The sequence below is a fragment of the Colias croceus genome, chromosome 22 (genome assembly GCF_905220415.1).
Source record: "Colias croceus chromosome 22, ilColCroc2.1".
Classification (NCBI taxonomy): domain Eukaryota; kingdom Metazoa; phylum Arthropoda; class Insecta; order Lepidoptera; family Pieridae; genus Colias; species Colias croceus.
Window position 1 is genome coordinate 699,443 of NC_059558.1, and position 15,386 is coordinate 714,828.

General features: G+C 37.7%; 1 protein-coding gene and 1 long non-coding RNA gene across 2 annotated transcripts in view; both read left to right on the forward strand.

The window, feature by feature from the left end:
- Positions 1-15,386, forward strand: part of LOC123701945 — a 106,189-nt gene that overhangs the window by 79,107 nt on the left and 11,696 nt on the right. The window contains exon 17 of the mRNA XM_045649579.1: positions 12,552-12,665. Coding sequence (XP_045505535.1) covers positions 12,552-12,665 — 114 coding nt within the window. The remainder of the gene's footprint in view (positions 1-12,551; positions 12,666-15,386) is intronic.
- Positions 7,758-8,693, forward strand: LOC123701812. Its single transcript, XR_006752781.1, has 2 exons — positions 7,758-7,991; positions 8,543-8,693. It is a non-coding gene; the product is annotated as an uncharacterized LOC123701812 (long non-coding RNA).

Sequence of the window (15,386 nt, forward strand, 5' to 3'; positions counted from 1 at the left end):
TTCTTGCGTGTGTACACTAGTACACGCACACATTTTTTTATTGTTTTTTAAGATGCTCTCATATTTACATAAATCCCGACTTAAAATTATTTTAACTCTACTTGCATTTAGTAATGTAGAATAGTTACTATAAAAACCAAAAGAAGGACGTGTTCACAGTAAAAGATATTTCTATCAAAATACAATATTATCCACGGCATTTATACTAAAGTTATGTAACGCTGGAAGCTTAATAAAGAATTCATCTCACAATCGTATAATACCTGACGACGGTGGGATATTAAATCAGATCTGACGGGACAAAGGGCGGTAGCCGGCGGAGTCGGTAGCGGTAGGGGCGGTAGAACAAGTTATGTGCAAGGGAAACTTGAGACTTTAAGTAAGATACGTATTTGATATGTTTGATGTAGATAATGCAGAAGAATGGAACGTTTAGGAAGTAGATAATATGAGAAGGATAATATTTTAGTAGTGAGATTATAGGTAATTGTCATAGCATCGTTAAAAGATATGAGATGAAGTGATAGAGAAAAATAATATATTAATCATACATTAAAAACATGGACATTTTGAAATCTATATATATAAAAATCAATGCCACTTTTCGTTGTAATTCCATAACTCGAGAACGGCTGAACCGATTTCGATAATTCTTTTTTTATTATATTCCTTGAAGTACGAGGATGGTTCTTATGTAGAGAAAACGTTAATATGTACCACGGGCGAAGCCGGGGCGGACCGCTAGTATTTTATACAATTTACGCCATAGGTCATAATTTATTTAAAATATAATTAAAATTGTAAATGATGAAAACAAAACTTCACGTGTGACTAGTTTCCAAAAGCGTTGTTAGGTTTCCAAAATGTAGCTACTTATATCATCAACCTTACTTTGTCATATAGCATAAATAATCCATATTAATCAATTTCGAATCCACAGAATCAAAAAAGCCATCAAAAAGCTAGCCAGCAAAAGGGATTCACCCTTTTTCAAATTAGATTGAAATAAAAAAAGCGAATTCAATCCGTTACTGTCATTGTAAAATGTAAAAGTCAGTTCGCGCGAGAGACGGGGCTTATAAAGCAAATAAAATCGCGGATCCGATCGAAAAATGGACGCAGAAATGTGCCCGCGTAGCGTAGTGATGTGCGCAGCTTGTCGATAAATATTAAAGTTGAAAGTGTCGATAGTGATGTGCGTGTGAGTGCACGATGGAGTACAGGGCGCCGCATCCGCTGAGCGCCGGGGCGCCGTACTACCCGCATCCAGGTACGTTGGTTATATAGTGAAAATTCGACGGCTTAGAAATATTAATTATAGATGTTTCAGAAGAAGATTAATAAGCGTTTTTGAGACGTATTGCATACAAATTAGATAATACCTGTCTGAAAAGCACACACACGTTACAAGTCAATTTTACAAACAGGAGCATTATGTTTCGATAAAATAAACAACTATAGCATCAATATATCGTCGCATATAATGCAAATAATCCTAACAAACGATTTAACATTAATTGTATTTGCAATCACTGCTTCATTTGTACTTCCCGTCTTTCCCTAAGCCACTTCCTCGAACCACATTAGGGTGGACTTATCGATTAAGCGACATAACTTGCGCGTCACTTAACCTCAAGTGACAAACTAATAGAGGGTGGACGGTTTCTGTCAAGGCGACGCGGACGGGTGACTTATGAATTATCCGAGTTATTATAATGTTTATTGTGAGGGTAGTTTGTGAAATAGGTGTGTCTAATTGATTTTGTGATTGCGTTATTTTGAAGTGATTTTGGCGCCTGTTATTTAGTAACTAACTAATGGGCGTCTATCTATATAAATTAAGAAAGTTATAATTTTTAAGTTCCAGGTCTAAATTGCGCATTTGTCCGGTTTTTATTATGTATTTTTTCGCTTGCTTATATAGATGTATCCCAATCAAAACTTAGTATGATTATATGTTATTATATTATTCATAAATACTTCAGACCAATAATAATTAGCTATATTTGGGTGGGTATAGAAAATATTTTTTGGCGTTAGGTAATTTTTTTTTTTCGAATCTTGCAAGCTTTTTCTGAGAAACGTGGTCTAGGAGTTCTAAATAAAGTTGTCATATCGTTGTAATACATCAAAATTGCGCGTAGCACTCAATTAGCGCTCACGTGAACGCGACGGGGCGGGGACGGGACGACGCGCCGTGATGGATGATGCGGACGGCCGCGGTGGACCGCAGCAACGTGAGCGATGCGGTGCGTGTACGACACGATGTCGTGTGTCGTACGGTGTGAATGGTGTGTTGTAGGCGGGTAACGGGGGTTGAATTATATTTGTATATTTGTTAGGGTGGCTATATTTTTGAATCGGACACTGCATGCAATTTCTGAATAAAATATAGAAAATAAATTTACTTACTTATTATCAATAGCTATAATTCGAATACTGAGTAAAATAATCTTTTTTTTCACGCAATATTAACGAAGAGCCAGACAATGAACTAAGTTTCGCATGATTGATTCTTACATAACGCTCCTGGAAGACGTTAAAGCAAAATCTTTAGAAATGCAACCCCTACAGGAAGCGAATAACGCAAACAATGCCGCTCTGAATAGCCAGCTTTTTCTATTTTCATCGGCAATACCTATTGTGTAATGTGTATAGATTATGTTATCCCATCCCGTTGCTCCTTATTCCGCGCCACGGAGCACAAAAAACAGTACATTTACACGGCGTTTAAGTAAGGATCTCGGCCTCGCTCGAGCAGTGCGTTCGCGGCTGCGCGATGCGCGCGACCTGCGTTTGGTGTATGGTGCAAGGGATAAGCAGGAGCGGTTCGGTGTTGAATGTTATAAGATAGATGAAATGTATCGTAATATAAAATGTAAGAAGAGAAGACATTAAACGATGTGGGATACAATTTTTTGTTGTCACTGATAACATTTTGATCCTTTAAAATTGTTTTATAGATTTGAAACGAGAGCACTGAAGTGAGAGCAAATAGTACAGAAACGGACACAGATGCAATATTAGCTACTTCTGCACTATTCTCATAGAGGTACATTTAATCAATGCAAAGTAATCTTTCTGTATACAAACATACTACCAACCTGATACTGTTATTTGAAACCAATTCAGTGAAGCAAAATAATATTCTCATCAAAAACAACATCCGCCTCTGAATCGTGGAAAGTTCGGAATTCCCGCAATAATTCGCTTTCCATCCGGCATCAGATGAGCGTACAGAGCGACCCTATCGGCGGGAGGTGATCCCCTCCTCCCGGGTCGCGGTGCGTCGAACCGCTAAAGGCTAAAATAGATATCTCGATTCTATAAGTGGATATGAAAGTGTTAGTTGTGTGTGGTAGTTGTGTGATTTGTTACCCTGAAATTTAGTTATCAATTTGGTCATATAGAACTCTATATAATAAGTAATGATAACTAATCATTACTTATATATCTATCATAATATGTGCCATGTGCATGTACTATTATCTAATCAAACAAGATGTTACGATACTATCAGAGTAGTAGCATATTGACTTTTTTCTGACATATAAAAGATTATTTTTCTGCTATACTTTTCTGCTATACTATAGCAGAAAAATAATCTTTTATATGTCAGAAAAAAGTCAATATGCTACTACTCTGATATCAAAGTTTCACTAAAACAAATGGTTTTATTGAGCCTCGAAAGTATAGGTGCAACGGCCAACTTTTACTTGAAGTCCACAAGAACATTTTCTAGCGTTTCGTTTATATTGCCAGCGTAGCTTATCCCCTGGTGGATTCATGCTCGGTAGGGGGTATTAAATATTAATGTAAAATACAGTCGAGTCTCGCTTTTATATGTTCTTAAAATAGTATTCTTGAATGCTGCGCATTTATCGTTAAGGTTGAATAAACATTTTCATATAAATTAGACGGGGTTATCTAAAGGGAAGCCATATTGCCGAATCTGGAACGATAAACACGACAGATTTGTATATACAACACCGTGTCTAAGCTCATTCATAATTATGAAAATTTCAATTAGCGCAGTTTCAGCTCGGATACAGTTGTCGCTTCCCAACTCGGAAACTTCAATTAAAAGTTGACACGACGCCGACTGCCGAGATAATATACACAGATCCGACTGCGCAGTTAAAATGCGCCTTACCCACCTACAAATAAGGGCTTCCATAAATAAACGTCAAGTAAAACACTGCGAAAGTAATACCGACGCTCCAAATTTCCTTTTACCCTAACAAGTTGGGGTAATCTGTGCGGTCCAATCGAAATTAGATTGTATTGCCGAGCAATAAAGTTCCACTTGCGAAGAGGCGGGTGGAAATTGAATCGCCCGGAACGTAATAATATGCTATGCTGGCCAGATTTTATAGAACTGCGGAAGAAATGAAGTCGCGATTGAGTAACGTTTGAGTAAATATTTTTTGAATTTGCGTGAGAGATTTTCAATTTTTTGATAATCGGCTGAAGTTAATTTTGGCTACATCTATTGTTATCTTTTTATTACCTTTCAATTTGATATTCCGAAATATAAATCATATTTCAATGATTAAGCTTATTAAAGATATGAAACTTTTTTTTTTAATTTATGGTATAATTTTTATATTTGTAGGAGATAGATAAGAGGCTAGCACCTTACTAGAGGTAGCAAAGGCACCTTTTTACCACAGGGAAACATCTTTTTTACCGGAGATTTTTTTTCGACTACTCGAGCAAAGTCGCGGAAAGCTAGTAAGTAGTATTAATTGTACTTATTTGTTGGACGATATAAGCACGTTTTACAAAGCGGAAAGTGAGATTATATAAAATATTCTCAGTAATTTATATTCACATTTTAGCGGTATTCAGTTTGTTAATTGCTTAACCGTTTAAATTTCATATTCGTCAAGCACGTCAAAATCAATGCAAATTATTGTTCAATCAAAACCGTTAAGAGCTGTTAAATGCAGCGAAAGCCATGCATAATTGTGAATATTATAACAATGCTTGTGGCAATATTGTAATCGCGCACAATAAATATTATGTATGTTAGTATGTAACCGACTACTTTCAGCTCGATTTGGATATTATTTAAACGGACAGATTTAATTCTAACATTGAATCAAGAACCGGTAACAATACAAGAATTTCTTGAGTTTAAAGCGTGTTTTTTTAGCTTTGTATGTAAAAAAATTGTATGTAAAAAGTTCTAACATAATAATTCATATAGAGGTAGTTAAATGAATGAGTATTTTTTTCGCAGACCTTACAAAGTTTTACTATTATTGAGCAAACGATACGTGAATATGACGTATCACCACAGTTGCGTGACACGTACGAATCATGAAAGATAACGGGTGGTGTGCGTAGCGGTGCCGCTGTTTGGCCGGCATCAAGTAATAAATAGCGTCGGCGGACGGCGGCAAAGTGGCCCATTTGTGGCGTTAGTGTTTGCGCGGTGCGGGGGCAGGTAGCGAGGTGCGGGGGGAGAGGCAGGGGATGTAATGGAAATCCGCAGACGACGCCGCCCGCCCTCGGTACACGGCGTGGGCGGAGGCGGATGAGTGTGCTTTGTTAGGCTATGTTTATTCGTGTAGTGATGTGAAAAGATTTCATTTCGATTTGGTTTAGAGATAAATACGGAAATAGCTAAGGTAGTTTTGCCAGGGGCTGTTATTAATTGGTGATTTTTGATGTTTACAATCCAGCTGATTCCTTGATCAGAAAACTTGAATTAAATAAACAATATAATTATCTAGTCGTATTTTAGTAATATAACTTTCTTAATTTACTAATGCTAACAGTAACTCACAAAAAATAATCCCATCGCATTTATATTTCAACTCGCTTCCGCTTCCGCTCTCGCTACCGCTCGTCCCCTATCCCACACGCTATACCGCGCTACACGCATGCGCACACCAGACGCAGCACAGATAAGCACACAGCACACTTGTTGTACTTGTGGCGAATTTGTGAACTCCACTTTACACTTACTGCGGCACTGCGGAGTGGGGTCGGAGTGGTGCGTCCACACGGGGCTCGGTTGTGGTGTAGCTACACAGAGCCTATACATGCGCCTATACAAGCGGTTAAGTTAAGCTTGCGTAGTATTTTAAATTCACAGTAAGGTGGTTATCGTAATTTGGAATTTAAGTTAGGTTTGTCAATTATGCGACGTAAATCGTTTAAATTTGTCAGAATTTCATAGACTACTATATCTACGTGGTATATTGTTCACGTTCATACGTAGAAAAAAAAATTTAAACTACCCTTAATTCATTAAATTTCTATAAATTATCGCTTTACTTTGTACATATTATTGTTCAATTACCGAAAACATTTTTTAAATCGCTACAGTAGTTCGTTCTTGAGATAAGCGAGTTAAAACAAATAAACAAACCTTATTGTTTTAACCTACACAAATTGGTACGTACTACTAGCCAACCAGTAACAGCTTATAATAAAATACACACAACAAAACACGAGTGGGTCGTAAGTCACAACAATTGTGTCTCGGCTAACCATTTAGCGTGTAATGGCGGCGGGTCAATTGGCCCGGCGAGCCGCGACCCGGGATTACTCATGTTTGACCCTCTGTACTCTGGGACGGGAGGTACGTGCAGTGGTGAGGTTCTTTTTGCTGTCTGCGGGAGTAATTAGTAGATACGTAAATGCATATTATGTATTATGGGGCTACTTAATGCGAAAAGTGCTTTATTTGAGAAATTTGTAAGCTATAAATAGAACAATTTTTATATGATATTTATATGTAACTACATGGGTATCTGACAGCTCTTTACCTACTCTAGACATTATTTTCGGAAACGTGGTAATTGCTATTTCTTCTGATAACACGATTCAAAAGCGCTTCTATAAAAGTCTATAGTTTAATAGAAGTCGCGTTTTATATTAGGTAGTTTATTTATGAGCGGTCAAAAAAATTACAGTATTAGTACAGCATTATGTTATGTTACATATATTATGTTATGTTATGTTATTATAATATGTTATGTTTTTAATCTACTTTATAAATATACTAAATAACATAGCAAAATATTATAGATTATAAAAACTGTAACTGTACAGACTAATAAAGATTTTTATTATCCTTCAACTCATAAAGCATATCGTAGTATATACCATCTATAAACTTATAAATGAACGTTCCCATCGCCAATTGAAGGCAGTCGACGTCGCAGTTCATAACGATATTACAATTGTGTGACCCCCGGCCGTGGTCATGTTACAAGCGATAGCGATAAGCGAGAACGTAGCCAAGGGAATTGTACGAAATGAGGATTTTATGTATGTATTTCCATTGAAAGCAGCAAAGAAAGATATTCGAAAAAGAACTATTTTAGCTAGAAACATAAAAAAACAACTTGTAATCTGCCATTAATGCTACTCGGAGGAACACAGTGGAGTTTTAGCGGGTAGGAATACGACAAAATTTCATCAGCATAACTAAGCAAGATTTTGCCGCTAAAAATGTATCTTCCTCTTATCAAGCTAGTAAATAATGAACTATCATTGCGATTCTTGCTACTTTTGCAATTAACATTACATATTATATGTTATTGCCCGCTCTCGCGTCCGCTCGTACAGTGACCGCGGTGTATCCCGCATCGCGCGGGCCATTTCAATATATGAGCGGGGGTCAGACGGCGAGCGAGCGAAGCGACCCCTTTGCGCTTTGGCTATTAGTTGTTTAATGTCACTTTGATCAACTGTGTCGCGCAGTCACACGACATGTCATGGTTGTTTAGATGTTTACTTAGAGCATTAAACCAACCGGAGTGGCCATTGGCAGGCGTTCCCCGCTCGCCAAAGGTTTGAGTACGCGTTACATACCTGTTATATAAAACTAGTTGACGCGCGCCCAACGCCATTTTGCTAATGTCAGTGAACGTGAAAAAACCGGAGCGAAATATGCCAAATTGAAGTGAATTTACGTGTAAGAAGTGGTCAGAAACGTGGAATGTAATTAAGGATAATGTTACTTTTCATCTGTAAGTACTTTTACATCAAAATATTGTGAAATATTGCAGCAAATTTGCAAAATACTGAAATATATTGTCAATGTAAAAGTGTTGCCACATAATGGTACTACATCCACTTTTGGGTAAATTTTAAAGTACGTAGACTGTTTTAATATTTAATTATAACTTTTATCACCGTTCATATTTGTTATTATAGAGTAATAAAATTTAGCCAAAGAAACCATAAATAACGTGAAGTATAATTTGTATAAACTTTATGAATTAATGATAAATACCGTTTGCAAATTCATTTATTGTTTATCTCCAACACATGTTTTTCTTTAATATTTTATAGTATACTAAGTTTAAGTTTCTATTTTATTAATTATAATGCAATTACTTACGTTCGTAACATGTACGTAAAAAGGCATTTTTAATTCGTTATTCTGGTATCACTGCATAAAAATTAGGGATGGGACGGTAAAAGAATAATATCGATATAAATATTATCCAGCCGTGGGCGTCTTATGGCTGATGATGATAAATTTTATCAGTTTGTTTCATTCTCATTTTTTTTTCAGATTTCTAAAAGCTGCTGTGATTCGGGATGTTTGGATTCGATCTCCGAATGCGAATCATGTTTCATGGACTCCTAAACGGACTAGCACTAACTAGTGTTTCTGCGTTAAAATAAATGTAAATATTTGTAAATAAATGATGTAAATGAACGACGAAGCTGTCTTTTTGTTCACTATTTCTTGTTTTATATGTAAATTGTGACATTCACAAAAAATAGTATTAGGCTAAACTTTATGGGACGTCGAGTTGAGAGGCGTAAATTTTTTTATGGTTAGCTGTTGTCCTACGGAACCTAAATCTAAAATTTGCAATTGACGGAAACTTTTAGTTTTTGAGATATGAATTTTTGAAAACTAGAAAATTATAAATTTATAAAGAATAGAAAAAATTCGATCACGAGGCGGGACTTGAACCCGCATCCTTCGCGCCATTCCGGGGCGGATGCCTAACCAACTCAGCCACTCGTGACCCGCCTGAGCAATCGAATTTATTCTATCCTTTCAGTTTTATGTGTCTTAAGGGACACACCGCGCGCCATCTATTGAGATGATTTAACAACCATCTCAACCAATATGAAGCACTTTTCAGTGAATACAATATTGTAACGATGGAACACGACCTTTTCTTGAATTTATATTTTTTTTTGGTTTTTATGGCATTCAAATGCTTTATAAATATAAATTTATAAAGAATAGAAAAAATTCGATCACGAGGCGGGACTTGAACCCGCATCCTTCGCGCCATTCCGGGGCGGATGCCTAACCAACTCAGCCACTCGTGACCCGCCTGAGCAATCGAATTTATTCTATCCTTTCAGTTTTATGTGTCTTAAGGGACACACCGCGCGCCATCTATTGAGATGATTTAACAACCATCTCAACCAATATGAATTCACTGAAAAGTGCTTCATATTGGTTGAGATGGTTGTTAAATCATCTCAATAGATGGCGCGCGGTGTGTCCCTTAAGACACATAAAACTGAAAGGATAGAATAAATTCGATTGCTCAGGCGGGTCACGAGTGGCTGAGTTGGTTAGGCATCCGCCCCGGAATGGCGCGAAGGATGCGGGTTCAAGTCCCGCCTCGTGATCGAATTTTTTCTATTCTTTATAAATTTATATTTATAAAGCATTTGAATGCCATAAAAACCAAAAAAAATATAAATTCAAGAAAAGGTCGTGTTCCATCGTTACAATATTGTATTCACTGAAAAGTGCTTCATATTGGTTGAGATGGTTGTTAAATCATCTCAATAGATGGCGCGCGGTGTGTCCCTTAAGACACATAAAACTGAAAGGATAGAATAAATTCGATTGCTCAGGCGGGTCACGAGTGGCTGAGTTGGTTAGGCATCCGCCCCGGAATGGCGCGAAGGATGCGGGTTCAAGTCCCGCCTCGTGATCGAATTTTTTCTATTCTTTATAAATTTATATTTATAAAGCATTTGAATGCCATAAAAACCAAAAAAAAATATAAATTCAAGAAAAGGTCGTGTTCCATCGTTACAATATTGTATTCACTGAAAAGTGCTTCATATTGGTTGAGATGGTTGTTAAATCATCTCAATAGATGGCGCGCGGTGTGTCCCTTAAGACACATAAAACTGAAAGGATAGAATAAATTCGATTGCTCAGGCGGGTCACGAGTGGCTGAGTTGGTTAGGCATCCGCCCCGGAATGGCGCGAAGGATGCGGGTTCAAGTCCCGCCTCGTGATCGAATTTTTTCTATTCTTTATAAATTTATATTTATAAAGCATTTGAATGCCATAAAAACCAAAAAAAAATATAAACTAGAAAATTACTATAGAGGTTATACTACATCTTTATTTTTGTTACGCATATTCATTGTTTTGAAAGTGTCAAATCGACGTCACGACGACCTCTCAACTTGTTATTCGTTATGAATACTTAGATGTCACAAATCACAAATATTTAATTTATCATTAAAATTAAAATTCTAAATTCATTGAGCATAAAGTATCGATAAGTATTATAATTATTATCGACTTAAATTATCGACGCGTTTTCGCACTATCGATGTTTACATTGACGTTGAATACAGACACGGTGTCTATGTGTGTGTTTGTACCAAGGTTTGTACTTGTATGTGTATAGTCATGCTGGTGTTTGATTATTTTGTCGTGTGCGTGTTGTAGCGACGTAATCTCAAAATGCGTTTGTGTTAACACTATTTAAATGTGTTTACTCGTTCCCCCCGCAGGAAATGACAGACTTTTTGACTATGAAAGAATTGCGCGTGTCGTCTCCGGTTGGTTTAATGCTCTAAGGATGTTTAGTGATGATAAAGAAGAATACATATTAGATACATATCATCACATGAGTACTTACATAGAATAAATCCATACTAATATTATAAATGCGAAAGTAACTCTGTGTGTCTGTCTGTTACTCAATCACGCCTAAACTACTGAACCAATTTTCATGAAATTTGGTATAGAGATATTTTGATACCCGAGAAAGGACATAGGCTACTTTTATACCGGGAAATTGACGCAATCCCGGAAATCCCTGGGGAATGGGAACTATGCGGGTTTTTCTTTGACTGCGCGGGCGAAGCCGCGGGTGGAATCCTAGTATTAAATAGGCCTTAATTTACAATTGTTGCAGTGTGCAACTCATACTAGCATATTCAAAAATAGTTATTTAATTTTGAACTTTTTGATTGAAGAATGGAGATATACTGTACCTTCTACATAATTATCACCAACACGATTTGGTGAAAAATAAACTTTTACAAATGCTTCTGGATAATCTTACCTTTAGTAAAGAACCTTCGAATACCTTGAATAATCCACAAGAATTACAGTTTCTATTTATAAAAGTAAAGTTAGAGAAATTCAAGGAAAAATTTAAATAGGGAAAACAATTGAACGAAACACTATTTTTTAACGGAAAAATTTACAAACAAAAAACGGTACAAACCATCTGCCTCGACGAAATTTTAACATGCTAGTCACCCATCAAAAATTCATCGATCGTTTTAATTTTATTTCAATGAAAACAAGGGTGGTAACAACGTGCACCCTCTTGTTAATATGTGCAAGAGTTTAGGGTTGGTAACAATGTGTATTGCCCTTGAAAATTTAACAAATATGCACTGGTTTTAGTTTGAATGACATATCACTATTTGTTTGAATTAACTTTTTCTGGCAGTCCTAAAAGGAGGTTCGCTAAATCATTGTTTTTTACGCTTAAACGTTGTTAGGAATTTTTATTGCTGTGTAGATCTAATTTTCCCAAATATTACATTTGCTAATCGGCATATTATAATAATTAATTAATCATTATATAATAATTAATTAATCATAATTAGTTAGCTTCATATTGACGACTGTCATTGAATAAATATAACTGTATATGGAATTTTTAAATAACCCGTTATAAAAATGCCCTTCGACGGCCAGTCATATTGTTGCCTTTAATAAAATAACGAACGGCTCGGACGACGAGCAAACAAAAGTGTAATTATGAATGGTTGACACGGTGTGTGAGCGAACGACACGACGGGGGAAAATATTGAATTTTAATTTTGTATCTTGGTGCGTGAAATTGAAATGTGCCGGTGCAAAGGAAATTTCGAACGAAATTCTTTTTGTTGTGGACGCTCCTGGTCGTGTGCGATGATTATCTTTTTTTGTTTAAATACTGGCTTTATCTACCCTTTTAGAATACGTAGGAAGAACAGACAACGCTCGAAGCACAATGTTAGCATATAATTATAGTATATAATTAACTGTGCCGTTACGCATATCATTTATATATTTAGTCAAATACTTACTTAATTAGTGGTCCGAGAAATTTCGTGTATTTAAAAATTCGAAAAGAACTATCGCCAACCATAATAACTCGATTGGCGAAAGAAGGATTCGAATCCCGCCTTGTGATCGATTTTTTTTTCTATTATTCAAGAATTTATGTTTTTAATGCTATAAAAAGCTAACTAGATTATTAACTAAGCACCAATACTAAACACGCTCTTCATCTTTCCAGGTGTGAGCGCGAGCAAGATCGCCAAGCGGACGGACATAGCCCCGAACAAGGGCGGTCCGTTCGCGGCGGCGCTGCGCACGCTCGCCAAGAACGCGGGCCCCGACGCGAAGGACGGTGAGTCGCACACGCTTGATCCCCTACCTACCCCCCACAGAGCGAGCGATCGTGGAAACATAGTTGATGTTCTAGAATGTTCTAGAATCTTCGAGACTAGGCGTGGACATACAGGGTATTGAATCAGGTCTCTAGGGAAGGTGGAAGTTTGATTTTTCAGGTCAATTTTACCCATTAAACCCAAAGGTTTGTGCACCTTACCAACCACACTAACTTTGGTTGGTGTTAAATTGTTCTATCTATAGCTTTGTAGAACTGTATTTCGATTCGGGTGAAGTTTAAAGTGTATAGTTGAACGAACAATTAAGTGTCACAAATGCAGAAAGTTCAAGACGCTTTGCTTCCAAATTACTTGTGAAGATAGATTAGGTTGGAATAATGTGGGTTTGATTATGGTTGTGGGGTGCAGTTTGCAAGAATAATAATAGATTTGCGAATGTGATATCTGTTCTATTGAATTGATTCAAATAGATTGAAGTACATCTAGTCACTTATTTTGTTAATTATTGTACAAAAAAATGATATTATTATGTGTTAACGCTAAAAAGTAAGTAATGAGTTCTATACAAGATAAAAATGTTTTAATGGTATGCTGAAAGGGAACATATTAGGTCCACAGATGGTTCTAATATATGAAAATGAAGGGATCATTACTTTAATGACGAAATACAGTTCTATTTCCATATTAATCAACTGTTATAGATTCGCCCTCCCTGGGGACTGGTGTATTTTGAAACTCGACGTGTGGTGCATACTCGAGCAGTAATAATTAATATTGAACACATTAATAAGTTACACGATCGTTCGACACTTTTATTTTTCGTTTTTGTTTAGTTAATTTAAAATTGCACTTGTTTGGTGCGCGTCCATACAACGTGTTAATCAATGAAGCTAATAATAATGTAATGTTACAGAATAATGTTACTTATCCAAACGTAGTTTATAAGAAACATGCTATTGATGATGTTATTTTCGAGACGTGTGTTATGAGACTTGTATTGAGCACTTTGTTAGCGGTTTGTCGCTCGTAGTTGACGAGGGGTAGCAAAGTGCTCGTGAAGTAAGCGTTAAATATGCTATTGATAAGGTTATTTTGAAAATGTGTGGTACAAAACTTGTATTGAGCACTTTGTTAGCGGTTTGTCGCTCGTAGTCGACGAGGGGTGGTAGCAAAGTGGTCGATACCAGTGGTACAAGCGTTACGAGGGGTTGGTTGGGCACGCGCAGGGCCGGGCGCGGGCGCGGGCGGGGAGCGCGACGGGAAGGAGAAGCCGCCGCCGGCCGCCAAGCGCGCCTCGCCGCACCACCTGCCGGCCAGCGGGTTCCAGCCCTACCGACCTGATGATAGGTGAGTGGAGTTTAGCTTTTGTTTTATGTTTGTCATCATCATCAAATTTTTAAAATATTTATAGTTTGATGATGATGATTTTATCTTAACTTTTTGTCACAAACTTTTGTCAATTATTTTAGGTTGTAATTTCCGCAATCTGCATATCAAACCGAAGCCAATACATCGTTTTGTAGTTTCTGTGTAAAAAAAAGCATTTTGCCTCCTTGCATTAGCTATGATGAACATACGTTCATATACATCAGAAAAATATAATTAGTCTTTCGGAATTTTGTTTCCTACTTGCTAGTACATGCTTAAAACCGAAGAACCCTGGGTTCAATTCCTAGTGGAAATTTCTAAAAAATTAAATCGCTGATCTCTTAGAGCTATAGAGACCGCTATGCTTTTAGGACATTAAAATCGATCGATAGAACAAATGCGAATCGTATCTACTCCAAACCCAAACTCGACATAGAAATCTTATTGTAATATCCCCCTTGTAGACTGTCCCACCCGGCGGCGGCGTCGTTCCCGCTGCTGGAGCCGGCCGCCTACTCGCCGTACGCGCACCCCGGCCTCTACTCCAGCGCCGCGCTGCAGTATAGGTAACGTGAATACACACCTTCATACATACATTCTTGTACACGCACGCACATACGCATAATGTAACAAATGCACAGATACAGCATTCTGTATCAGCCTTGTTTTATCATTATAAAACAAGGCACGTTTACACACGCTCACACATACACAACTTATAGACACATATTTCTACACGAGCACATGTACAGGTATAGATATTCATAATGATATAAACAGAGAGATGCACAGACATGAACTCACAAACACAAACGTGTAAAGTCGCATAATTGCTAATTATACGACATAGTGATGATTTTTTTTATATAAATTGATGCAGAAATAAAAATAATACTCACTGTATTCACGTAAATCTTTGCCTTTTCTTAGTCTGCAGTAAAGATTCATGTTTAACTTTGTAACTGCACACTTGACATAAATGGTTGTGGTTGTAAAACCACAACCATTACGAAATCATTACGTGGCTAATTATCGTGTGCAGGCTAGCTGCGGAGGAGCAGATGTACCTGGAGCGGGTGTTCCGCGGCGGCGTGGGCATGGGCGTGGGCTGGCTGCCGCCCTACGCGCTCTACCCGCCGCTGGCCCCGCCCCTGCCGCTCGTGCACCCGCACGCCGCACACGCCGCACACGCCGCACAGCACCAGCAGCACCAGCAGCACGTGCAGCACGCGCAGCACGTGCAGCACGCGCACGCGTTGCACGAGGAGCGGGACAAGGAGATGGCGCTGCAGCGGGAGCGGGAGAGGGAGCGGGAACGGGAGAGGGAGAGGTGAGTCGTGTGAAGATGAATG